The sequence below is a fragment of the Ictalurus furcatus genome, chromosome 23 (assembly GCF_023375685.1).
Source record: "Ictalurus furcatus strain D&B chromosome 23, Billie_1.0, whole genome shotgun sequence".
In the NCBI taxonomy this organism is placed as follows: domain Eukaryota; kingdom Metazoa; phylum Chordata; class Actinopteri; order Siluriformes; family Ictaluridae; genus Ictalurus; species Ictalurus furcatus.
In genome coordinates, this window is record NC_071277.1 from 7904022 (window position 1) to 7930228 (window position 26207).

Here is a 26207-nt window from a genome sequence, read left to right on the forward strand (position 1 = left end):
AGACTCCTTCCATAAACATTCAATAAACTTCTCCTTACTTAACATTTTTACTTAACATTTTTCATCATCTTATACTTGCAAATTTATAACAGTTACAACACAAGACTCAATTCACAGGACAAGACACAAAAGTTAAAGTTAAAGCTAAAGGTGCAGTTAATGTTCATGAACAGAATGATTGGAAACCATTTTATTTGGCCATTCTTATCTGGCCCATAAGTTCCCTCATACATGCATTCATCAACTGTTTATTTATCCAGAACACTTTCTTATTTGAACATTTATAGAAATAGTAATAGCTATAAACGCATCGGCTGGGTTAACTACTACGCCAACAATACATATGACCGCTGAAGGGTGTAGGAAAGTCATGGCATTTGTAGATTATCTCTACCCATTCATACATTAATTAGCAGATATTAGCACAGCAATTATTTGGATTTCTTCACCTCCACTTTTTTTTAAATGCTTGGTTTCTTGTCTTGGTGTAAACTGAGTATGCTATTCAAGTCTCTAATCCCCTGAAATTCCAGGAACGATGGTAAACAGCCAATAACACTACACATTTCACAGTGCATCACATCCAGGATTACGCATCACATCCGACACTATAAGAAAACTCATCACTTTTAGGCCTGAGCTTGATTCATTTTAGTCTCGAGGACAAACCTGTGGTTGTAAAAGAATTAGAGATAAGATGTTTTTGCTTTAGAGCGTTTGAATGTTTTAACTTGAATTGCAGGAGGCCGAGGGGACAATAGAGTGCCATGCCATGGCAACAATCAGGCTGTATGCCAATAGTGGGTACAATGACTTGCTCCCACCTCCTCCCTAGCAGCGTAGAATACAATTCAGCACAGCCCAACCCCCTGCCATGAAGCCCTGAGCCTCTTCCGGCTAGATCAATTTCACACTCCTGAAGTACAAACCTGGACCAGAATGTACAGTAATTTTACTAAATATGCATCCTGGATATGTAGTAAACTGTGCTTGTAGACAAATATATAGGAAAAAAGCATTTAACTTCTTTAGACCAAGCACAATTAAGATGATAATCATTCAAAATCATTAACTGGAATATTGTTATGATGTTTAAAATCCGGCTATACAACAATAAATATGTCCAAAAAATTCATTTTTCTGTTGTTTTTTTATTTTTCCTGGTCATGTTTTTCAATGGAACACCTCTGCCTGGTTACACGGTTGCCTTAAATGACCAATCAGACACCCGGATCTTGTATTTTACATTGTAATAAAAATGCATTAAGCTGTATGCCTTAAAGATTAGAAAATTACAGAATTATGAAGATTACAAAATGACAAATGCGGGTTGTAATTGTTATCTCAATGTATAAACAATGAAAGTAAAAATATATATTTTTAAATTCCCCTATGTGAGTATGTACAATCCTGAAATAAATCATAACCCATCAATATCGTATGCACATGTAGTTGTTGCAGTCATGTATTACATTGAAAACGTCAAAAAGTTTGCATCCACCATGTGTTACTTTACAATTTATCTACAATAAATAAATCAGTCAGATTTCCAAAATGCTTTTGTATGGGAAAAGGCAAGGGATGTTCATATATCCATATATCACTGTTCATTCTAGGGTGTCACTGGTGGTTACTCCTTAGTTACACCCATTATTTTTTTTTTAGCAGGAGTTCCTTCACTGCTACACTACAGCTGGATGTTAGCTGTTTACATTGTTAATGTATGTGCTGTAATGGTGATTGGAATAATATAATGCACGCATTGAGTTGCTTAACCAAAGCAGTGATGGACAGCATGCAATGTGCTACAGTCTCCATGCACAGCTCATCAGGGACTTTCCTCATTCCCTAACTAGGAGGAAACCATTTAGCAATGATTTGTTTCTAAAACACTGTTTGTGGTACACAGTGTTCATGCGCCTGCATCAGCTTCACCGAAGGCCCCAGGGGAAGTGTGCTGTGATGAGAGGAGGGAAGCGGCGCACCTGTTAATTCCCCCTGAGACGCTGCCCGAGAGGCTCTGAATCCGGTGTACGTTTTGCCCCAGTCATCAGAACACACACACACACTGCATAATTGACATGGTTTGTTTATGTCAGGCATGGCGCAGGGCCCAGTCCTGATACCGCTTTTATCCACTTCCCTTCACTACTTCCACTTGGAAGGATCCGTCACGTATTCGGGGGGGTCAACGAAGTCTCTTCCTAACAAAATCCATTTCATTGCACATCCACCTCTTGCATAGCTTTCTTAAAACGACTTAAACCCCAGTTTTATTTGATCTCAACATCTTATCTAACTTATACATAACAAAAGAATCCCTTTTCAACAAATGTCAACAAATTGAACACCCCTGCGTCTTGGACTTGTCCAACTTAAACCGAGTAGCGGTTTAATGACAGGCGTTTGTATGTAATGTTAGCCGTTTAAAAAAAAAGGACTTTAATACAAGCTTTTAGTAAGAAAAACGACGCCATTTTGAAAAGAAGATGATTTGTATTCAAATAAGTGTCGAATGACTTTGTTTCTGTTGTCGCTTTGACGTTTGCTTTACCTTTTAATTGCAATTACAAACATTAGCTTATAGCCTACACGAGCGCCTAAGAATATAAATGTTGGAATGATATTGGTATTTATGTGTGGAAAGCATTAAAATAAATAAATAGCGAGAGAGAGATTTTCTAGTGCCTTGTGAGAGTAATCAGTATCCTCAGCCGCCATCTTGTGGCTGTGTGAGTGAAACACAGAAATTATGGACAAAATTTGTGATAAGCCCATTAAGCAAAATGAAAACAATACATAACACGCTAAACAAAATAGTCTTTAACAACATTTAATCAGCCAAAGCAAAAGTAACAAGATTTGCGCAACTTAATATGCTAAATACCCATTGATGTAACCCATTGCGCTTATATACAGGGTTTTACGGTAACCTCCAGGCATTTTGAGGGGAGGAAGGCTGCCTCTTGTCTTGTTTTTAGCTCATATGTAGACACAAGAAAAGTTTACAATCACACTTTCTTATTATTTCTGCTCATAAAATATTCTGCCTCGAACAGTATGTTTGTTTTGTACCAATCTGTTCAGCAAAAATAGTCCTTTTTTTAACGTAAATACGCTATAATATACAAAATGGTTAAAATGGCAGTTCTCCCATTTACAATAACTAGATAAAAACACAATTTACTAATGGTGAGATGACTACTCCATTGTTCTTTAATATGAAATCAGTTTACTGTGACAGTTTTGAAAAATATGGAAGAAAAATGAAAGAACATCATCAAAGAAATAGTGAAATAGTGTTTTCAGTTTCGAGGCTGACATAAGTTACAATAAGCAGGCAAAATAATACATGATATATTCTTCCTCCTCCTTTACTATAAAGTCATTTTACTGTGCCATTTTATAGAAATATTTAAGCAAACCTGGAAGAAATAAAGAAAATTTTGTTTTGTACATAATTAAAAAAATATATTTAACTCAACAAAATGAAACAGTCGAACTGGAGACAGAACAGCTTTTAGAAGAATGTAAGAATAATATAATAGAAAGATAAATGGTACGTATTAATATATTAAAGGAGCCATTTGTATTATGTGGATCCCTCTGCTGCCTGTGAAGGAAATTGAAATGAAAACATTGACAAACATTTAATTTCCCAAACTAATCATGTCCAGAACAGTGTGCGACACTTTTTAAGCTACTAATGGCATTATGTATACCCTTAAGTGGCTTATGGGTGTTTTCTGTCCTTAAGGGTACATTTGTACCCTTGCCCTGGAAAAGTTTGGGAACCCCTGCTCTATAGTAACAACTAACAGGGATTGTACTCAAACACCACAAAAATAGACCACAAGATGGCGCACTGACATACTTCTACTAAGCACAGAAGATTAACGTATTCAGGCGTACCTGTATGATTTTAGATATAAGTACATAAATGAAATCTGGATGTGTATCTTTCCAACTCTTTCATTTCATCATCAGTTGCATCCCTGCATCCATCCATACATCCATCCATCCATCCAACCATCCATCCCAGAGTCCTCCCATCGTTCACCAAACACACACACACTGAAACCCAATCAAGCTTGTGGCAGTTACCTGAACTCATGACTCAGTCCATGTAAAATTAATTTGCTCAGTGATCCACTCACTTATAGAGAAGCAACCTGACTCCAGTGACCCGTCTGCAAAACCTCAGAGAGGATCGACACTTACAGCATCACAAAGTTGGGTTTTACAGGTAGGTAAGATAATGGCATTCTTTCTGTATCATTTCTGATGTTGTGATTACAGTCAGATAATATGTTTTGGTCATATTTTGGCCTTCTAGCATTCAAAATGTCTCAAAAAACATCACGGTTGTGTAATTTTGCATACTATTAAATATTCAGTACAGGCTCGGTATCAGGGATGGAATAATTCAGGCAGATGATACCTAAAAATATACAGGTGTGTGTTGAAGCTTTATTATTTGTACAGTACGTATTACAATTGTCCAGGCTACAGGAAGTAAATGTTTATTCAACACCAGGTCAGTGACTACATATTATAGGCCTACCAATTCAAGCCTGCTTTTAAAATGGAAAGTTGACCCTTGCTGCCTTGATGAATACCTGTCGTTCTGCAGACATTTTATTTATAGTATATGTGATGTGAAGGTAATGCTCAGGGAACATGAGTGAACAAAGACAGCGAGCCCTGTCCACGTCAGGTGAGGCTCTGTACCAGGTGCTCGGCCTTGACAAGAGCTGCACTCACGATGACATCAAGAAATCATACAGGTGGGTTCAGAGGTCTTTTGCTGTTTATGCTTTTTCTGAATAGCTACACAACTTCTGAAAATGAGATCTTCCGGTGTCTCTGTTGGCAAACATCTAGCAACTCAAATGGCTGTTTGTTCCTGGATGTACTTGTGTAAAGAGACTTTAATCTGGTGGAACGGACAAGCAGGCAAACTTAAGAAATGGATCGAGAGAAGAAAAGTTTATTTTTTTTAATTATTACTATCTATTTTAAGCTTTGGTTTCAGAATAGCTGTCAATTTTTATTTTATTATTTTTTTTATAAAAATTGAAATTGTAATATTGTTGGGATTTCAGGATTAAATTGAATAGAAACTGCTTGGCTCTTGCAGTGGGGAAACACTATCTGTCTATGGTTAGGAATATCATAATGACTATAATGACTCCAGAAGCTCTTTTATTTCATTCACAAATACTACAGATATTACAATAGACACAAAAACAAGGAATTCCGAAATCATTTTACCTTCATGTTGCACTCAGGGACCCCTGCACTCACAACATCTATAAATATCACGAGAAAGAAAACACTAATGCAACAAATGGGACAATTCCACGAGATTAGTTCATGTCAAAACTGGAGCGGTGCTCCAACAATTACAGACACTTAAGTGCACTAATTCGTGCTGCCTTTAAGGGCCATTTAGATGCTAAAGCATTTTAACAGCACTTGCTTGTGCTTAATGAATATGTCATCGTAGCAACTCTTTCTGAGGCCGTCAGCTTAATCAAAAATTAACGAGCTTGTGTGGTTGGAGCATTATAAAATGTTGATGAGAAATGACAAATTTAAGTGCAGCGCTGAAAAGTAAATTATATAAACAGAGCTATGTATATTTAAAGCTTTTATAGTGCTTAATGTATGGACAGTGGATGAACATAAACCGTCTCCTTTTAAATAAAGCTCATTCTGTTTTAGCGATCTCTCTCCTGATGATCCGGAAGAATTTGTTTCACAGGACCTTCTCAGTTGATTTCAGTTCCCAATAGGGAAACTGGAAAATAGTTCAGAAGAAAGGTACTCAACTTGCACACTCTTTTAGAGGGTGTGTAAACTTAGTAAGAATAGCACATGAAAATTCTACTAGGGGAAAGTTTGGTGACGCACTGTTAACACAACATCTGAACACAGTTTACACACACTAATCTGGTATGTGTAAGAGTCAGGTGTAAAAAAACAAAAAAGAAAAAAAACACATCTGTCTAATGCTGAGATCCAATGCTGACATCACATGATGAAACACAAATCCTTTTCTTTCAGTGCAACTTTTCTACTTTTCCTTCTCGTTTTGATATATAACAGTGTAAAGCAAACTGATACGGCCGAGTACAAAAGTTCTCATTCCCTTAAGACTGTGAGGAAGGCAAAGACAAATAATTTACACCAGGACACGAAGAGTGTTAGGTTTCTCAGATGTTCCTTTATTATCACAAGTAATAAAAAGTTGGGAACAAACCCCCACCTAAATAAACCTTCAAAGGATTACGTCTTCCTTTCTAAATGTGATATGAATCTTCTTTAACGACATCTTTTGCTTTTGTGACTGCTTCCAACTGCTTCTGGATCCTCTGAACAGCTTGTGGATCCAAAAGCTGCAATATTCACCTCATAGAGTTCTAGCTCTAACCTTGCCAGATCTCACACAGTGGCTTCTTCGAATTAAATCTGGAGGCTGAAACAGTCACGACAAATCCGTCTTCTTTCTTTTGGTCCTTTTCAATATTTTTCTGTTGATCTTCCTATGAGTTTCAGATTGCTGATTCACTGTTTATTTCCTATTCTGGAAATCGTTTTTGTTTCTTTTTAAGATAAACTAAAATATCCTTTATTCATCCACAAACTGTAGGGGGTGCAAATTTTTGCACTGAACCAAATCACTAGTTTTTACTCGTTTCCATAATCCTGTAGCTTCATTTTGGAGAAATTGTGTATTTGATGAGAGGCCCATTTCGTTTTTTTGTTGTTGTTGTTGTTGTTGTTTTACAGGAAGCTCGCTTTGAAACATCACCCAGACAAGAACCCGGACAACCCTGATGCTGCTGAGAAGTTCAAGGAGCTCAACAATGCTCACTCTGTGCTCTCGGACATCACAAAACGGAACATTTATGACAAATATGGTTCATTGGGGCTCTATGTGGCCCAGCAGTTTGGAGAGGAGAACGTGAACACTTATTTTATGCTCTCCAGTTGGTGGGCCAAGGTGAGATTTCCAGCACCGCACACAGGGTCGTATTTAATTACTGTTCATTGTCATACTGTGCAACATGTGCATGTTGTACCATAATCTACTTTTTACTTCTTCTTAGGTTTAAGGAAATAATCTATATGTGCATGTGTGTGTGTGTGTGTGTGTGTGTGTGTGTATGCATGTATACACTCGTCTACAGGGTCTGTTTGCCATCTGTGGCTTGCTGACAGGCTGCTATTTCTGCTGCTGTTTGTGCTGCTGTTTCAACTGCTGCTGTGGGAAGTGTAAGCCCCGCACTCCTGGAGAGGAAGACCAAGAGTGCTACGTGTCTCCTGAAGACCTGGAAGAGCAGATTCGCACTGACTCAGAGAGGGGTGAGCACACACTCTATCTCTATCTCTCTCTCTCTCTCACACACACACACACACATTTTAGAATATTCATGCTACTCAGGACCTTAATTAGCACAATCAGATATGATGAAGTGAAGTTTATTTTCCTATAGCAGGACTTCCCTAAGTGTTTTATTCCTGTTATAGCACAGTATTTACATTTTTTTTTTTAAATTAAAGAACAACACATATAGCAATTATCACTGCTATAAACAGCCATTCCCTTAATAGCTCTAATGAATTCTCGTTTCGGATTGGTTGGAAGGTGTTGATTCATTTCGTTTCATTCATTATTTATTTATTTGTTTGTTTGTTTGTTTTTACATAACAGCAGCTATTACAATTGTGTAGCTTTAATAGTTTCTGTAGTAATGACTTACTTAGGGAGGCTCCACAAAAAAACAGGCTTATGTTTTCTGTTTATTTAGCTTTTAATGAAAGAGTCTCCAAAGTAAAGTTGTAACTTCTAGGCATTTTAGTAGTTTTGAAAGTAAGTGTGTGTAATATTAATGCATTACTCTTTTTAAAAATGTGAAAGTGTAGCCAGATATCATGGAAAACTATATTTAAAAAAAAAACTGTGATTGAATGACTGACTTTTTCATACTGTACACAAACCTTTCACATATTAGCTTGATGTCTGGTATTAAATCCAGTACACATTGCACTGAAGAAAAACAAATCTTAATACATTTTCGGTGCGTTTTCTCTGCAGAAGCCTTTCATATCAGGGGCCGAAACATAGTGCTTAAAATACACAATTTGTCCAACACCCACCCTGTTACTGACAATAAATAGCCTACATACTTCTGAGCCAGATGTTTGGATATAAACCGTTGTCTTTGCGCCAGTTCACAGTAGGAGGTTTTTCAAGGCCCTCACAAAGCTGATAATTACTGCCTCTGAGTCATTTCTCCGAGCGAGTTTGCATACCGGTTATTTTTACTTATCACGCAATAATAAGAGGCAATGTGTTTGTTCCTGGCCTTTGGGAAAATATCAGGCGTATCAGTAGGCACAGAACCTTTATATGTCTTCACTTTAATGTCTGCTGAGTTCCTTCTGACAAAAAACACACAAGTCTGGTGATTCAGAGGTGTAGGAATAGGTAGAGATTGTTAATAATAGTTTGTTTTCTTTTTAAAAACAGAAGGGGAGAATACCACATGTATGTTTTGATTTACTTAAAAACTCGTGTCATGGTGCGAGACTCAAAACTTTCTGGGTGATGAGGATTTAGTAATCTCACCAGGCTGCCCTTCAAACTGGGATAAGGGAACGAGTGCTCTGAAGTCCTTGAACAGGATGGAAAACACATTTTTGCAGCAGGAAGCCCAGTTACAGTCCATGTTCTGATGTGACCCTGTGTGAGAAGCAGTACTCATTTTGCTTGATGATGATTGTCCTCACTTGTGTGTGTGTGTGTGTGTGTGTGTGTGTGTGTGTGTGTGTGTGTGTGTGTGTGTGTGTGTGTGTGTGTGTGTGTGTGTGTGTGTGTGTGTGTGTGTGTGTGTGTGTGTGTGTTTGTTTGTTTGGCCAGATGGAGACACTCCTGTAATGCATCAGCCAACTAATGCGAGTGAGAAGACCCAGCTGATTGGGGACGGACACCGGACATACACCTGAGGGAGAGTGTCTTTATAAACAGCACTTTCTGATATTCTTCTGCTGTTGAATAACTAGCTATATATTTATGTGTCTTAATCATGGACATTTTTCAACCAGTGCTGTATGTACATAACTATAATTAACTATTAACTATATATATATATATATATATTCTGCAGATCTTATTATAATGTAATGTGACTCTGTTGTCTAGTATATTACAAATAAAAGAACGTTTTCACAGAAGTAGGACATTTCAGACACAATAATTGAAGAAAATGACAACGTGGCCACATTTTGTGGCATTATTATTATTATTATTATTATTATTATTATTTACACACAACATGTCACTGATATATCTGATTAACTTATACCATCACCACACACACCAAAACACTACCATGTCAATATCATGCTGTACTGGGAATAAACCACCACACAAATAAATATCTGTTCAGTGGTGATCATATACACCTAATCATCACACCATTATGTGCGTGAACATCCCAATCTAGATTTCGGCCCCCTTTACTCTTATAATAAGCTCCATTCTTCTGGGAAAGGTTCCCAATAGTTTTTGGAACATGGCATGAAAGAAAAAATATTTGACTCCTTCGAGCCGGATTCGAACCAGCGACCTAAGGATCACTGTGTAACCGCTACAGTCCTCCGCTCTACCAACTGAGCTATCGAAGGGTCAAATAACGCCCCTTTCATAGCATATTACTAGCATTATTAGCATAATTACATAGCATAATTGCACTCTGCTGCATAAATGTGCATGATATGAAGCTGAAACATGTTAAAAAGGGGAATTAGCTCAAATGGTAGAGCGCTCGCTTAGCATGCGAGAGGTAGCGGGATCGATGCCCGCATTCTCCAAAAGTTGCATTTTCCTTTCTTCTGTTGGCGCATAATTGTATTTAGAACCTGTAGTTCATCACAAATAATCCATACACAATGTACTTGTTACATAAACCTCTTTAGATTCTGTAACAGACCTCTACTAAGATTATTCACCACCATGTAAACAAGCATCAAATCCCACCAGGTAAGGAGCAGTGACTTCAGGTAGCAGTTTCAGATGTCCCTCCTGCAAGCAAGAGACTGTTCTGGACCACCACATGATGGTGGAACATCAGTCATGTTCAAGTGGTGAGCATTGGGATGGTTGGATCTTCAGAGAAAGATTATCCTTTCCTCATTTGGTGAATAGTCTTATTTAGAACCTTATTAATTAGAAATTATCTCACACAGTTCATTCATGCAGCCCTATTGATATACCTGTAAATAAATCTCTCAGCAGTGATGTACTGACACAACTCCTCACTATGTAAATCCATACAACCTGAAGATCAGTGACTTTCCATCAGGTGGTGGAAAACATTGATGAAGTCCATGTATCGAAGACCAATCAAACGACAAATTAAATTTTACATCAACCAATCACAGGTTTCAAAAACCAATCAAATGTTGAATTCCATGTTTCATAATCCAATAATCCAAGTGCTAAGTACAGGTGTGAACAAGGTCTAATGTGCCTCGAAGACTCATTGTGATCTGCTCAATCAAACCACATTTGTAGGGTTTGGTACGTACATTTGATCCGCATATGACCACATAGTATTTGTAGTGTGAATGCGAAACTATCCTAATGCAGCAATGCAGCAAACTCTAGCATTTTTGCCATCAACAATCACAAAAACTGTTTGAAATCCTGTATGGACAGGCGTAATAAATGTGCATGAGACTTTGCCTCGGGGAAACGAGGTATGAAATCTAATCAAGTGGTCACTAGAGACGCATTTATAATACTAGGTGTAAACGGCTGTGTGCACTTGTGAGATCAATCGAAACATACAAAGTGCGAACAGAACCAAAAAGTATTCTCACTCCTTCGAGCCGGATTCGAACCAGCGACCTAAGGATCACTGTGTAACCGCTACAGTCCTCCGCTCTACCAACTGAGCTATCGAAGGGCCTGACACAATTCGTTTATGTTTTAACATAGATTTAAGTAAATCAGCATTTACTTAAGGACATACAGCGAGTATGGTCCTCAATTTGGTGTAGTTAATTAAAATTATGCCGCTTTTCCACAGCAGGAACTTTCCCCAGGAACTATGGACTTTTGGAGGTACACGGTGTGTTTCCACCGCAGGGACCAGGATCGGGTAAAAAATATTTAGCCCTCGCAAAGTCCCTACTCGGTAGGTGGTACTTTTTCAAAAGCCAGGAACTTTGGGGGTGGGACTTGAGCGCTGAACATGCTGATTGGTTGAGTACACGTAAAAAAATGTTACGTATACTCAACCAGTGAGCATGTTGAGCGCCCAAGTCCCACCCCCAAAGTTCCTGGCTTTTTAAAAAAGCGTACAGTAAGTAAGTAAGTTAGTTACGTTTACCGGAGAGCGTTTACCCGTGAGCGTTTATTAGCCAGTTCGTAAGACATTAAAAGGTGCAGTAGGAGTATGATTATAAACAGGAAGCGTAAGCAAGCACTCGAAGGGGAATTAGCTCAAATGGTAGAGCGCTCGCTTAGCATGCGAGAGGTAGCGGGATCGATGCCCGCATTCTCCATAGTAAGCTTTTCTTTTCTGATTTGAAACTGGATTGCATTTGCATTGTTTATAATACGTAAAACAATCCAGACATGATGTACTAGTAGATAATTCTACGAATCTGTCTATAAATTGCGCCATTTTGCATCACCTCCATGTCCTGTCTTTCTAATTCCGAAGTCTTTGCTCAACAGCCCAACTTCCCCTGGCATGCATATATGGTGAAGTAAACATGGCAACTGACGTGAGTGTTTCTAAAAACGGCTCCGGGTGACAGTCACAGGTCTGTGTGTGGGGTCAGAAACACACAGTGAGGAAACCACGCCACCATACACAGTGTGATCACTTATAATCACTGTGCTGAAAAGATCACAGTTTATAGATTACTTCTGATCTTTTATTTATTTATTATTGTTTTTTTTACCATGGACATTTTGGAGAAGCAGCTGATTTGTCCAATTTGCCTGGAAATCTTTACAAAACCTGTAGTGATTCTGCCATGTCAACACAACCTCTGCCGGAAATGTGCAAATGACATATTCCAGGTACTATCTATCTATCTGTCTGTCTGTCTGTTTGTTTATCTGTCTGTCTGTTTATTTATCTGTCTGTTTATTTTGTTTGTCTGATTTTTCTCCAGAAGCTGGCCTGGAAAAAATAGTCTGAGGTTTTATCATGTTTTTTGTTGTTGTTTTTTTTAAGTATTTATTTTATGACATTTTGAATTAAATATTAACCATTAATCATTTGGTTATTACTCATACCTCTTATAACAGCAGGCTTCTAGTGGACTGTAAATAATAAGTTTTGTTGTATTCACTCATTTACCCTTGACTTTTGATTTGACTTAATCGGTTACATATTTGAGAAGGTCACTTTTAATATAGATTTCAATATTAAATGTTCCGTATAAAATATTCAATTTTAGCCATTCTCTGATGACCTGATAAAACCTCTGTTCCCTAAACGATCACAGGATATATGCAGGCCACAAACAAAAATGACTTATAAAAACTTTCCTAAAATTATATCAAAGATAATGGACTGTTTTGAATTTAAGAATTCTGTAAAATAAATAAATAAATAAATAAATAAATAAAAATTGTAGTAATGCATTTTTATCAAATTTACAGTTTTCGGAGACTAATTATTAAAATATAAAACTAATAAAAACACAAAAAGAATAAAATTGAGTGTCAGTCTGATGAGTCAGATCAGATCCAGTGTCACCACCTTGTTTTTCCATATTTTATTTATTTCTGTAATCACAGACCAAAGAGGCAAATAATGAATCTATAATCCCGATCCAACTGATTATTAATGATCTATTAATTATTATTCAGTCCATGCAGTTGCATCAGATGTGTTGTGAGTAGAGAGAGAGAGAGAGAGAGCAGAGAACCTCTGTTCTAATACAAGAATGTGTTTTTGACAACATGAAGAACATGAGATTGTGTAATACTTATTTACTGACACAACTCCTCACCACGCAAACAGGCATCAAATCCATACCTTTCCACCAGAGGAGGATCAGTGAGTTCAGGCGGCCGTTTCAGATGCCCATCCTGCAGGCACGAGGTTGTTCTAGACCGCCATGGGGTTTATGGACTGCAGAGGAATCTTTTGGTGGAAAACATCATTGATATGTACAAGCAGGAGTCCACCAGGTGAGCATGATTAAGTGATGGAAGCCAGAACAAGATCCGTACATTACGATCAATATGAACAAATATATGTAGCATTTTGATGCCTCTGTATTTATCCACTAGAAATAAATTATATACTGAATAATATTTTCAGAGTTCTCTGACTTTGGATTTTTTATTTATTTGATTGCTAAATTAGACTGAACATAGACGTACATTAAATTAAATTGTATTGCTGTCAATTTCTATTTAGATTTGGCTGATGTCACTTTTAATGCAAAGTTTAAAAGAATGTATTTCCTGCTCTCACTTTAAACACTTTGCTTTTAAGAACAGAAATCCCCTGGGCTGTACATTTTAGCCCAACGTCACTCTTTCATTGTTCTCCACAGTTAACCGTTTTCACATTATTTATGAGTCAAACTCCTTTCTAGTTCAAACAGAGAAGATGTTTGCATTTGAAGAGGTTGTGCTGTGCAGGAAGTTGTCACGGAGCTTGCGTTCCCGGTGGCCCCATGAGCTCTGTGACCGACAAATTACATTAAATTTCTTTTTCTGAGACACTGGAAAATTTGATATGAGTAATTAAGTATATTCACATGAGTATACAATTGAGTATATTCTCTTTCCTGTTGTCCTTGGCAGGGGTCGACACGTCAGAAATTCATTAGCTAGTCCCTCGGGTTAATATAAGCTGCAGTGTGCTTACTCATGTCCCCAAATAGCTTGACTAAAAAGCAGCAATTCACGTAACTCAAAGGTGTGATGAGCTGAAAATGTCTCATGATGAAGCATTATGTATGCACCCTCACATACATTAACGCATGTGACTGCATCGAGGTCTTTTGCACCACTGAAAAATACACTATGTAGCCCAAAGTATGTGGACGCCTGAGTATTGAATATCACGGTCCAGAACCATGGGAATTAATACTGAGTTGTTCCCCCTTTGCTGTTATTATAAGCTCCATTCTTCTGGGAAGGCTTTCCACTAGATTTTGGAGCGTAGCTGTGGGGATTTGTGTTCATTCATTCAACTACAAGAATGTTAATGAGGTCAGGCACTGATGTCAGGTGAGGAGGTCTGGGGTGCAGTCGGTGTTGCAGTTCATCCCAAAGGTGTTCAGTGGGGTTGATGTCAGGGCGCTGTGCAGGACACTCAAGTTCTTCCAGTCCAACCTTAACACACCGTGTTTGCCATACAGGTACTGTATGACCAGCCATTCATACAAGCATTATATATTTATTTCTTTAAAGATATTCATAATCTCGACTCCCTCCACCCCCTCTGTCTAAGAAAGAATATCAATATTTTTTTTCTCACAGTGGGTCAGAAGGCTAAAGGTCTAAAGAGCTGCCTTCTGTGGCCAAGACCTATGAGCTTCCTGGCATCACGCAACCCATACTCCTCACACGATTATTCCTTTAATTATGTCGTGACTAATGCTCCCGTTCTTTTGCGATGTTGAGGGAATTTTCACACACGGACGATTTCACACCAGGGTGTGCAAGCTGTGCATTTTTTATTAAGAAGTTCACCTTTTGACATACGGGTTCAATAAGTGCCTCGGTGCTATTCCACAGCAGCAGGCCTACTCCAGAGAGGAGAGATGACCAGCCCGTGTGTGAGGTGCATGAGGATGAGAAGATCAACATCTACTGCTTGACCTGCAGTATCCCTACCTGCTCCATGTGCAAGGTGTTCGGCTCTCACCAGGACTGTGAAGTGGCACCTCTCACAAGTGTATATCAAGTTCAGAAGGTACAAGAGTTTGCATTAGACACTGTTAGACGGCAGTGTAGTTCCACGGTTTGTGATCCTATAGCAAGCGCTTAATAAAAATAATGCTTAAAGTTGAAGAATTGTACATTTTTGGTATTTTTGTGCATGTAACCTGGCACAGTGCAATGGTTTGAGGATTTGGTTAGAAATGCTGACAAACCTGCATTCCTACATTCTTTTTTTTTTTTTATAAACTAGTGAAGGCTAATAATGACCTTTGCCAGTCAAAAATATTCTGAAAGCTCTCTTGAAAAAACATAACATGTACACTACTGCTGCACTGTTGTATACTATTTAATATCATGATCATCAAAAACAAAAAAATTGCAAATATAAACTATGGTGTATTAAAAACCGATATTGGGTTGTAGTTATCATTGTGAATTTTCCATATATTTATCTAAATGTTTATGCATGTGATTGCTCATGTGTGCCATAATTTTCAGACAGAGCTGACAGACAGCATAGCAATGATGGTGGGCAACAACGACAGGATCCAAGGCATCATTTGTCAGTTGGAGGAGACCTGCCGGGCCATAGAGGTGAGTTGCACTGTGTGTGTTCCAGTGCCCTGACAAAAGTACTGAGTTTCGCCAGGTTATTGATGTTGAAAATGAGAACAGACCCTCTCAAATACTCATATTTGAGTTAATGAGACGGGCAGACAGGATACTGGACTGCTTCCAGCCTCTCATCGCCATATCCTTGGAGCCTTTATGACTTACAAGGTAACCAAAGAGAGTTTGTTTTTTTCTCGAGCGTGCATATGGCTGACCGCAAATCCTGCGTGAAAGAGAAAGTAGATGGCAAGTAGGACGGAGGCAGCATTTCTGATTAGACTTTTGATGACCTAGGCAGTGTAGACTTTTCTGTGATGGAAAGCTTGACCATTACTAGTGTTGACACGAGAGACTCTTTCCAAAAATTTTGTATAAACTTCTCCTTACTGCAGACTTCACAGTATCAACGATATTTGGGAATTTTGTTGTTGTTTTGACCTTAGATTGTGTGGAGCATCTGGCATGCGACAATGTGAATGTGCTGTTACTATAGTTACAGAAAATGAATCAACATCTTCTGAGAAATTCGATTCAAGAATTCAATAGTGGTATAAATCGTTTTCATCATTTCACATTGGTCTTGCAGGAGAATGGCGGGAGGCAAAAGTCGCAGGTGTGTGAGAAGTTTGACCATCTCTATGCCATCTTGGAGGACAGAAAAAGCGAGATGAGTCTCAAAGTGACAGCCATGCAGGAGGAGAAGCTGAACTACATCCGTGGACTCAAGAGGAAGTACGAAGATCACCTGGAGAGTGCGACTAAGATTGTGGAGTCGGGGATCCAAACGATGGAGGAACCAGAGATGGCTGTTTTCTTACAGGTAAGTGAAATGACACTTTAGTTCATTTTACATTGTAATTTTCATGTTCTAAACTATCACTGGCTAATTAAGGGCGATTTCACACTGATCGGAATATTCAAATATGTACCCAGGAACAATTTAGGTATCGTCTCGAGAGGACGTGTTTATCCCAAGTTTGCTTTCACTCAGACGAATTAAGACAGCAGCTTGACGCACTGTTTAATGTCACTTGCAAAACACCAAGATTATAGGCGCATTTGTTTCTGGTCCTTAGTAATGTTTATTTAATTGATTTAATTATTGTTGCTGTACTTTGTCACGACGCTGATTAACCATTCATGATATGAATATATTTCTTCTCCTCCACAAAATGTATTTCTCTGCTTTTGTGAAACAAGTTCATTCATTCATTCATTCATTCATCTTCAGTAACTGCTTTATCCTGGTCAGACATGTCGATTCAGTGCCCAGCCCCGGGAACTGAACCCCAGACCAGTGTTGAGATTGACCTAAGACTACCTATACCTACTTATGGTGAACAACATAAAAACAGCTGAATAGTGAAGCCAAAATGTGCCTGAAATTATCACCTGGCTGGCTTTACTACAAAGACTCTTACACCAATTTTCATCTATCACACACATGAGATGCTGATTTTCATTTTGGCCAGCTTTCAAATTGAAACACCTGGACCGTACCTGGGTTCAGAAACAGCATTTGCCCTCGGCCAGATGTGCACAGAATTGGGTTTGGGAAAAAATGTGAAAATGCCCTAACAATAAAGTATTTTGATTTTATGATGAATTGATCATTAGCACTGATATTATTCTGTATTTGGCTTTTCAGACTGCGAAACCTTTGTTACAAAAGTAAGTACACCCATTCACATGTAAAAAAAAAACAAACAAAAAAAAAACATTTTTTTTACATTTACATAACAATATATCACTTTCAACTATTCTGATAGCTAGTATTTATTGTTATATGATATTTACAGTTGTATGACAAAATTTGGGCACCCATTTTAAAGTAGAAGTAAACACAACTGCTGTAGCAAACTATTATCAAAACATGTTCTGCATATGTTAATGCAAAGTTACTTACTATTTGAATCAGTTAAAAAATAGAGGAAAAAATAAATAAAATAGCGACTGTGGCATGCGCAAATGTTTGGACACCCTTCCAACCCAACCATGGACTCCTCTAAACAACTGATTGAGGATCTGAAAATTACGCTAATTGACGCCTACAAAGCAGAGAAAGGCAATAAAAAGACATCACACCTCTTCCGGGTCACATTTTTCACTTTCAGTTAAAGACAGTTATGGGGAACTGTGGAAATCAAGGCAAGATATGGAAGACCAAGAAAACTTTCAAATTGAACTGCTTGTAAGAAGGAAGGATTCTGCTCTACAGCTTTCTTTTCACAAACATGATCTGCATGGAAGAGTCATCAGAAGGAAACCTTACTTGCTGATGTACTGTATGCAAAGCAACATCTAAATAAGCCAGAGGCATTTTGGAAACAAGTGCTGTGGACTGATGAAGTAAAAATGGAACTCTTTGACCACAACCACCAAAGGTACAGTATGTTTGGAGAAAAAAAGAAGCAGCATTTAATGAAAAGAACATATCGAAAACTATTAAACCATGGGATCGGCTCTGTTAAGCTTTGGGATTGCGTGACAGCCAGTGGCACAGGAAACATTGAACAGATAGATGGGAGGATGGATTTCAGTAAATATCAGCAGATTCTGGAAGCTAAAGTGACACCGTCAATCAAGAAACTGAAGCTGAAAAAAGACCAAGATCCAAAATGTACTTCAAAATCTACCATGAAGTACTTTGAGAAATGCAAGCTGAACTCTTGGAATGGTCATCACAGTCCCTTGACTTGAACATTATTGAAAATATGTTGGTGGCTCTGAAACATACTGTGCATGTGCTGTGTATGCCCAAGAATATCTCAGAACCAGAAGCATTCTGCAAGGAAGAGTGGGTGAGAATTCATTTAAGAAGAATAGAAAGACCCGTGGCTGGCTACAAAAGGCATTTGCAAGCTGTGATGTCTGCCAAAGTGGATGTTACTAACTACTGATTTTGCACATGGCAAAAAAAAAAAGTATTTTTCTATTTTTTAAGCTAATCAAAAATATAAGGAGTTGTACATTAATATTTGCAGAAAATGATATTTTTTTAATCGTTTGCTTCAGTGGTTGTATTCACTTCTTTTCACTCCAAAAAAAAATTCAAAACGATTGGTTTGTTTCCGAATCGGCCAGGATGGGCGAAGCAACAAATACATCCCACTTGGAAAAAGTGGAACATGGCTACGAGAACATGGACTATTACTCTGTTGACTTCAAGAAAGAACGTGGAGCTCTAAGTTCTATAAACTTCATCACAGGTAATAATGTGTTCTGTATCTTTAGCTTATGTCCAGTAACATTGGATCAGCTGATGGAGTTAGAAGATCATACTATAAGCGTGGCAGCTTTAAAGTTGGTGTCTGCACTGTTTTTTTTCCCACAATCTTTCTGCAGATGAGGACGAGGAAGAGGAAGATGGAGATGTAGCGGGAGCAGAGACGGACGACCATAAAGAACAAGCTACTTCAGGAGGAGCAAATACACTGTTGCTGAGCAGCCAACCTGCTCCACTTCCTCTGCCTCCAAATTTTGTCAAAAACACCAGCTCATAGCTCTTCAACTTCAGAATTTATCACAGTTTACGAATCTCAGTTTGTATGGAAAGTAACAAAAGCTACTGTAAGTTGATGATTAGGGGTGGGGTTAACGTTTGTCTTTTTTTTTTTTTTTTTACGTATTCAATCCACTTCGCTAGTACAGATACATCCATCAAAAGCTTGATGCGGTGTCTTATTGTGTAAATGTTCAGGCACCTATAACCTAATGATTTATGGATAGTGATGAAGCTTAAAATATGCAGACGTGACAACATCTATGGCCATAGCATCGACAATGTTTTTGTAGATTGTTGCTACGGTGATACAGAAGCAAACTACCTTTAAAAAAATACAGTCAGAATAAATGTGAATGAAATTAATCCAAGACAAAAGACAATTCACTGAAGGGGAAAGGACACAGGATTCGAAAGACATGAATTGCTTGAGCGCCGATTTTATCTTGGTGAACTTGATCAATGAATTCACAAGCTTTGGTCTTGTGAGCCAATCAAAAATAAGAAAGCAGGACAGTGGAGGAGCCTCTTATTATTGACTCGCTCTAACACCGGACTTACCTGGGGGCTTTTTTTTTATTTCTTGTTAGCACTTCTGAAAATAGTATGCTTCACAAATAGCTGATTTCCCCCTTTTTTATTAACTGAAAAGTTTAATAAATCTTAGTTATTTGGGAAAGCTCATATAAGATGTTTTTTGTGTTATTTTTATTTATTTATTTTTTACTCAAATTGGCACCATCAGACTGTTTATTTTATAAGTGACAAGATCTCATCTTAACACACACTCTGTCTCATTTGCAATGCCATTGATGTAGAAGATAACATGTTTCAGTAATTCACGCTAATTACTAAGTACGTAGTTATCTCTCTCTGCACTCTAGGGATGTGTTGAGCACACTTTTATTCTCATCATGTCACCACACATGTAGCTCTACTCATTGTTTGGAGACTTCACACTCCACGGGTTGATGTGGAAGTAATCTTCACTCGACCTTTAGTTTCTTTGTAAGAGCTGTTGCTGATGTGGCTTAACTCTAAGGAAGTGGTAGTTCATGTGCTTGAACTGAAAACAATGAGCTGTTGCATAATCTATCCATTATGAAATGGGTGAAATGATGGAATGGGCTTTCTGTATAATCTTTAACGCTGATTGGAATGAGGTCCAGAGATCTCATGTCCCTGTGTTCTGATGTTTATTAGCACTACTAACCTTTGTCAATCCTGGTATGAATATAAATGTTTGAGTGATGATATGCTTTGTCCTGGTTTGTCTAACTGGACTGGAATAGATTCACGAGAACTCATGCAAACTATAGTTTAATGCTTGTGCCAGTTGCTTCGTAGAGCGTAATGAATCACACCAGCTAATTTGATTATGCTGACTTGAGGTAACCTGCCCAGCTTGAACATATAGTAATTACAATAGCATTTATTTAGTAGTCATGAAGGATGTTCAGAAACGCAGAGGATGTTTTTATTTTCCCTCAGAAAAATGGAAGGAATTTTGGTTCTATAGTCCACCGTGACAGTTCTGTCAGGAACAGGATGCCCTGAAATGACAGATGATGATGTGAGACGTCGTTACACAAATCCAGATGTGATTTATCGGGACTGAAATTCAGTGCTTTGTATATAGCAGCAATTCAATTTTTCCCCCCAAAGATTTTCTTTCTCCTGCATGTATTGTGCATGGATATGCTCACAAAGGACTTGTCTGTGATTTTGAAGTGTGAGGTGTTAAAATGACCCATACAGCGAAGACTTAGGAATGATTTAGGACATGATTTCCTAAAAGTAAATATATACTAAAATATCCCATTTATATGCAAGTATTTCTATTTACTGGTCCATTTATTTAACGTCTTACCTTCAAATGAAAGTCTAAATGCATAAAATGATGTGGGTTGTGTATCTGCTTATCTTTCTGATGTGTCAAGTGTGTATTCACACACTCAGGACTGAGTCACGTTGTTTTGCTCTTGTCATCCATGTAATGTCTTGGACAAGAGCAGCCAAGAGAATATTTCATAATATTTCAGTATCTCAGAGTCTTTAAAGCACTAGGAAGAATGAGCTGGGGAATTTCTTTTTTTTTTTTTTTTTTTTTTTGCAATTGTATTAATGTTTATTAACAACTATGGTCATACATCAAAAATCTAGACAAGAAGTGAAAAAATGTCTTTTAATGTTTTATTGAAAAATATAAAAATAAGAACATTCTCTTGCACAACAGAAAATTACTGTTTGCTCATTAGTTTATTAACAAACTTACAGTGTATTTTATAAGGTACAATGAAACTGGATGTCTATCCAGATAAAATCAACTTCTCAGTACAGTACTCTGAAAATATTTCCTTTTGTTTTATTTATTTATTTATTTATTTTTAAAGAAAAGTAACGTACCGTCGTTTTTATGCTACAGTTTTGATTTAGCATTTGCACAGCAATTATGGAACGTGACACCAGTGTCCATGTTCATTCTCCTATTTCTTTCTACAAATAAATAATACAATATATAAATACATTAGGATGGAAAAGCAGCACTGTGGTACAGGATGTTATGGTTTGTGCTAAATGTAAAATAAAATAATTTTAAAAAAAATCCTGTTTGTCAGATTTTAGGCTACTTGCCGAAAATCTCCATCATTTTCCGGTTGCTGTGCGCCTGCTGCGCCATCTGCTCAGCCTTCGCCATCTCCAGCACCTCCCGCAGCAGGTGGAAGGTCAGGTCCAGGGAGATGGGCGGCTCCTCGGCGCGGCGCGGTCTCTCCGCTGGGGCGTCGCGCAACCCGCGGGCCGCTTCAGCGACCTCGTGGTCTTGGCGGAGCAGGTGCTGCGTGAGCCTGAGCTGCAGAGCGCGCTTGAAGACCGCTGACGCCGGTTCGGGGCGCGTCTCAGGTTCGGATTCACGTTCGCGCTGATTTCTGTTGCCCACCCGGATGAAGTATTCCTCTCCCAGCCGTGCCCAAATGGGCCGTGTGCGCCTCTGGTCTTCCTCCTCTTCGAGCGCGTTGGCGGAGGGGGAGGAGAGCGAGGCTCGCCGGTCGGGACCGTCCACTGCTCGGCACTCGTTCATACGTGGTGGGAAGGCAACGAGCAGAGCTGCGGCGGTCGTGACGAGAAAGTGGAGCTTCATTGCCGAGGGGATTCTGCAGGAGGAAAAACGATGACAATTACGCGCACGCTTATGGTCAAATGCGCGCTGCGGTTTGACGTGGAATTTTTTGATTTGCTAAAAAAAAAGTTGAGGAAAGTTAATGAGCATGGTGTGACAGTTTTGGTGCTAGTTTGTACCTTATCTCTGGGATGGTACCCTTATACACCGTGTACCTCGTACACCGTTTGTATCTTTAGAATGTGCATGTGGTGTACCTTTAACGTTTTATTCTAAAAGGTAATTACCGACCCACTATCTACCTTTAATCTTTTTTTAACGGTACAATATATCCAAGTGAAATATACATATTAGGAAAGGTGCCTCTGGATGGACGAGCTGAAAAATAATTTACCTCCATTACTAGTAAACATTCACGACCAGGAACGATTCTTCAGTTAATTGTGACATGAACAAAAACAGTTAGACAATATATATATATATATATATATATATATATATATATATATATATATATATATATATATCTATATATATATATATATATCCTTTATTTAACTAAAAATGGTCAAATTTGGCCACATTTATACTTAATTTAGGAGTCTGGACTGCGTCCTGGCCGCATACTACAGTACTCTGTAGTATGTCAGAATAATACTGTACATCTCACATACTCACCTTTGATGTACTTTAGTGTACAATTTAGGACGCAGCCATCCTTAACAGTTTTACGCACTAACTTCGGCACCTTTACAGACTATTCATTACTCAAAAAAGCGCCAAAATCTCGTCATCCTATTATCTTCATACATTTTACACAAGAATAATAAACTAACAACATTTTTTTAAAAAGAGTTTGCTGAATAAAAAAATGCGTACCTTGTTTGCGCAAATGATATATCCTCTGGAAGATTTGTCTTTTTAAACTTTTTAAACGCGATCTACACTACTCTTCACCCCCCAGTTATTGTCTTCAAGATATTCAAGTTTAGAGTTTGGTGACTTCTTCAGAGGAGGGACTGGAGTTTGGGTTTATATAGTCTTTGCGCATGCGCACTGGAGAACGAGTGGACCTGAATGAACGTAAGAGAGCAGTTTGCTTGCAATCTGAATGAGTCATCGAGGTGCGTGTGTGTGTGTGTGTGTGTGTGTGTGTGTGTGTGTGTGTGTGTGTGTGTGTGCATCCTTATCTCATTAAGTAGTATAGAAAAGTTCAAGTAAGAATCAATGTCTTTTTCAATTTCACACCTTCCCATGCATTAAAGCTCTATTTTCCTGCCCTCTATTTCTGGAATTCGTTTTATTTTTACTACTGAATATGAATTGGATTATAACATTTAAAGGCTTTATTGAGTCCATATATCTGCATTTGTGCCATGAATCTAGCATCTTAAAGGGAACCCCGACTACGAAGACTTGTATGGATTATTAGATTAATGCTGACATCCGCTATATAAATCCGCTATACAAAAACACTCTAGATGTCAGTTAAAAAAATAATAATAATAAAAAGCCTTGAACTCGTAGGCCGCCATTGCTGTTTATGTCGCAATGTATTCTGGGTAGTGATGTCAAATGGTTGCAACGGTCTTGAGCTCCAGCAACGCTATGGCGATATAAACATGTCTTCAGCCTTTTCAGTTTGAACCTGAGCATAAAATAAGCGAGGAGGCTATAACATAGACGACATTACTCAAAATGTACATCGAAATGAAGACGGTCCGAGAGGTGATGAGGGGAGAGTGGGGCAAAGTCGAAAGTGTCCGTGCAGAAACGTCTTTGCACGTCTATGCCAACCGAAAGCGTTTGTTGTTCAAGGTAAGAATATGGATTAAACTATTGGTTCATGATGAAACGTATTCTAATATCAATAATTTGAGAGATTATCAGTCATCTTGCCGTCATATACTTTATCCTATTAAAATTCCGACGGCCCGCCAGTGTGCTGTCGCCATGTTATGAGCAAATCTATGCTATCTACACAGCGTCCATGTGTATGAAGGTACTCATATCTTTGGAACGCTAAGATTCTTGTGATTCGATTGATATAAACTGTTTTGAGATACAATCAGCAGCTACAATCAATGTTTCTGTCAGACCACCGACATACAAACAAACATTTACGAAATGGAGACAACTCACCTCATATGAAGCCTCATATTCATTCACTGATCTTATTAGTCTTATTGCACTGGCAAAGGTTCAAACTATCTAATTATGTAAAAATATTAAGTCCAGCTTTCAAAAGGGACCAAAACCATTCATGTACTCCAAATGGTTCAAGAACAGCTTTAATTTTATTTTGGGTATGCTAGGCGTTTAAGGCTAATTTTACAGAAGCTTTACGTTAAGAGAATATACAGAAAAAATGTACTAACAAGATGCTTATGGGTTTGATTATATTTACAGATATCTCCTGTATCACAGCACACAAGAACTAGAAAATTACAGCCAAAAGCACGACAGTATGGGATTCTTTTCCTGCTGTGGGGGCTAGTAGCTAATTCTTTTGAGTGCTCAAGTGCAAACATTTTACGTCATCGACTCAGAGAGCACAGTGCATGTCACGTAATGCTGGCCTCTGTAGGTTAAAATATGTATTAAATATGAAGGACTTTTAAACTCATGTGTTTCTCACAACGTATTTAGTAAGAGAGGGCAATGATTACGTGTTAAGGCCTACAAGTCTTCATTGTCTGGGTTCTTTTTAATTGGAATCTCTTATGCAAACCCTGAATGAATATGCATCACTCTTTATAAAACACGTTTTAATTGGATTTAATTGGAGCAATTAATTCCTTGAAACAAAGTGAAGATTTATTAGTATCTGATCTAAGTCAGACAGCCTAATTAAGTGTTTTTAAATTGAAGATGTGTGACACCCTCTTAGAAGATGCTTTTGTCTGTATATAGTTTGTCAGATTAATAGGCATATTTCTCTTACATTACAGAATGAACTGGCCAGATTAATATAACTCATCTAGAGCTCTTTACTTCTATACAAACCCCACTTCTTCATTAAGGTCATCTAGATTTTACCCGTATGGCTGTCAAGTTCTTAAGTGTCACGCCAATTAGTTCAGAGGAGTTTCTACACATGGTTTCCACATGTCCATGTGGGTTTCATCCGAGTTCTCAGATTTCCTCCCACTGCCCAAAAACATGCTGGTACATGGATTGACTACAAATAAATTGCCCCTAGGTGTGAATCAGTGTGTGAATAGGGGTGTATGTGCATGGACTGGTGTCGCATCCAGGGTGAATTCTCCTGTCTTGTGTTTGGTTTAAAGGGATCCACAGCGACCCTGACCAGAATAAAACATTACTAAAGATGAATGAATGAATGGATGGATGAACTTCCATAGCACCTCAGTGAAATATCATCTATATCCAGTTTCAAATCACAAATCTAAAAAGCTTTTTTTCCCCATCACTGCTATAACGCTCTGATCTATAACTAAGAGGATCTGATCTTTTCTGTACACTACAGTGATCTCTTGAATTATTTCAATTACTTCTTTTGTGTTCATTATGGTGATGGATAATGAAGGAGTTTTACAATATTGCAACCTCATATTTGGTCAAAAGCAACTAGACATTTAAAGCAAATTTGAAACATGTTTAGGAGGGTCACATGCCGCAAAACTATTCATTTTATACAATCCTTTTGCCCACTCTCTTAAAGGGTGCCAGTAATTCTGAAGTTGACCATAGCTCGCTCTCTATTTACGTCACTCGCAGTCTTGCTGTGTAAGTGTTTGATGTGTTTGGCTTCACGACATTGTTGGAAATTAAGTGACCTCAATTTTGAGAAAGGCACTATATAAATAAAACATTATTACTATTAATAGTTCAGTGACGGTGCTTGTTACTAGTTTATGGGTCGAGTTCAAGGTTAAGGTTAGAGATTAGGATCAAAATTTAGGCGTGTTTTTCTTGCACACAGGAGAACAAAGTAATTCATGCTATATTAATTCTGCAGAACAAGTGTTCACTGATGGAGGTTATAAATTATTCAAGTCACTTAAGGCTTGACT

The 26207-nt window shown here is 38.1% G+C and overlaps 3 protein-coding genes and 4 non-coding genes across 8 annotated transcripts; 4 read left to right on the forward strand and 3 right to left on the reverse strand.

Annotated features, from left to right (window-relative positions):
• The first annotated feature begins 4193 nt into the window (after positions 1-4193).
• On the forward strand, positions 4194-9108 carry dnajc5b (DnaJ (Hsp40) homolog, subfamily C, member 5 beta). 2 transcript variants are annotated; one of them, XM_053611807.1, is made up of 4 exons: positions 4194-4246; positions 4665-4787; positions 6796-7009; positions 7197-8374. In XM_053611807.1, exons 2-4 carry the CDS (start codon positions 4681-4683, stop codon positions 7500-7502), a joined length of 627 nt encoding a protein of 208 aa, XP_053467782.1. In that variant the 5' UTR covers positions 4194-4246; positions 4665-4680; the 3' UTR covers positions 7503-8374. The 2 variants fall into 2 exon arrangements, with proteins under 2 accessions (XP_053467782.1, XP_053467783.1); XM_053611808.1 differs by adding an exon at positions 8930-9108 and having other exon boundaries at positions 4226-4787; positions 7197-7371.
• A 502-nt stretch (positions 9109-9610) lies between these two features.
• On the reverse strand, positions 9611-9696 carry trnay-gua (transfer RNA tyrosine (anticodon GUA)). Its single transcript is given in 2 exon segments — positions 9611-9646; positions 9660-9696. It is a non-coding gene; the product is annotated as a tRNA-Tyr (tRNA).
• Positions 9697-9809: 113 nt separating this feature from the next.
• trnaa-agc (transfer RNA alanine (anticodon AGC)) lies at positions 9810-9882 on the forward strand. The gene has a single exon. It is a non-coding gene; the product is annotated as a tRNA-Ala (tRNA).
• Positions 9883-10893: 1011 nt separating this feature from the next.
• On the reverse strand, positions 10894-10979 carry trnay-gua (transfer RNA tyrosine (anticodon GUA)). Its single transcript is given in 2 exon segments — positions 10894-10929; positions 10943-10979. It is a non-coding gene; the product is annotated as a tRNA-Tyr (tRNA).
• Positions 10980-11432: 453 nt separating this feature from the next.
• trim55b (tripartite motif containing 55b) lies at positions 11433-21741 on the forward strand. Its single transcript, XM_053611806.1, has 8 exons — positions 11433-12106; positions 13059-13228; positions 14792-14969; positions 15437-15532; positions 16137-16370; positions 17199-17221; positions 18635-18759; positions 18896-21741. Exons 1-8 carry the CDS (start codon positions 11987-11989, stop codon positions 19051-19053), a joined length of 1104 nt encoding a protein of 367 aa, XP_053467781.1. The 5' UTR covers positions 11433-11986; the 3' UTR covers positions 19054-21741.
• On the forward strand, positions 11508-11580 carry trnaa-agc (transfer RNA alanine (anticodon AGC)). Its single transcript has one exon. It is a non-coding gene; the product is annotated as a tRNA-Ala (tRNA).
• crhb (corticotropin releasing hormone b) lies at positions 21679-23299 on the reverse strand. Its single transcript, XM_053611810.1, has 2 exons — positions 23050-23299; positions 21679-22204 (listed from the first exon to the last, which is right to left on the reverse strand). Exon 2 carries the CDS (start codon positions 22189-22191, stop codon positions 21679-21681), a length of 513 nt encoding a protein of 170 aa, XP_053467785.1. The 5' UTR covers positions 22192-22204; positions 23050-23299.
• Between the last annotated feature and the right edge of the window lie 2908 nt (positions 23300-26207).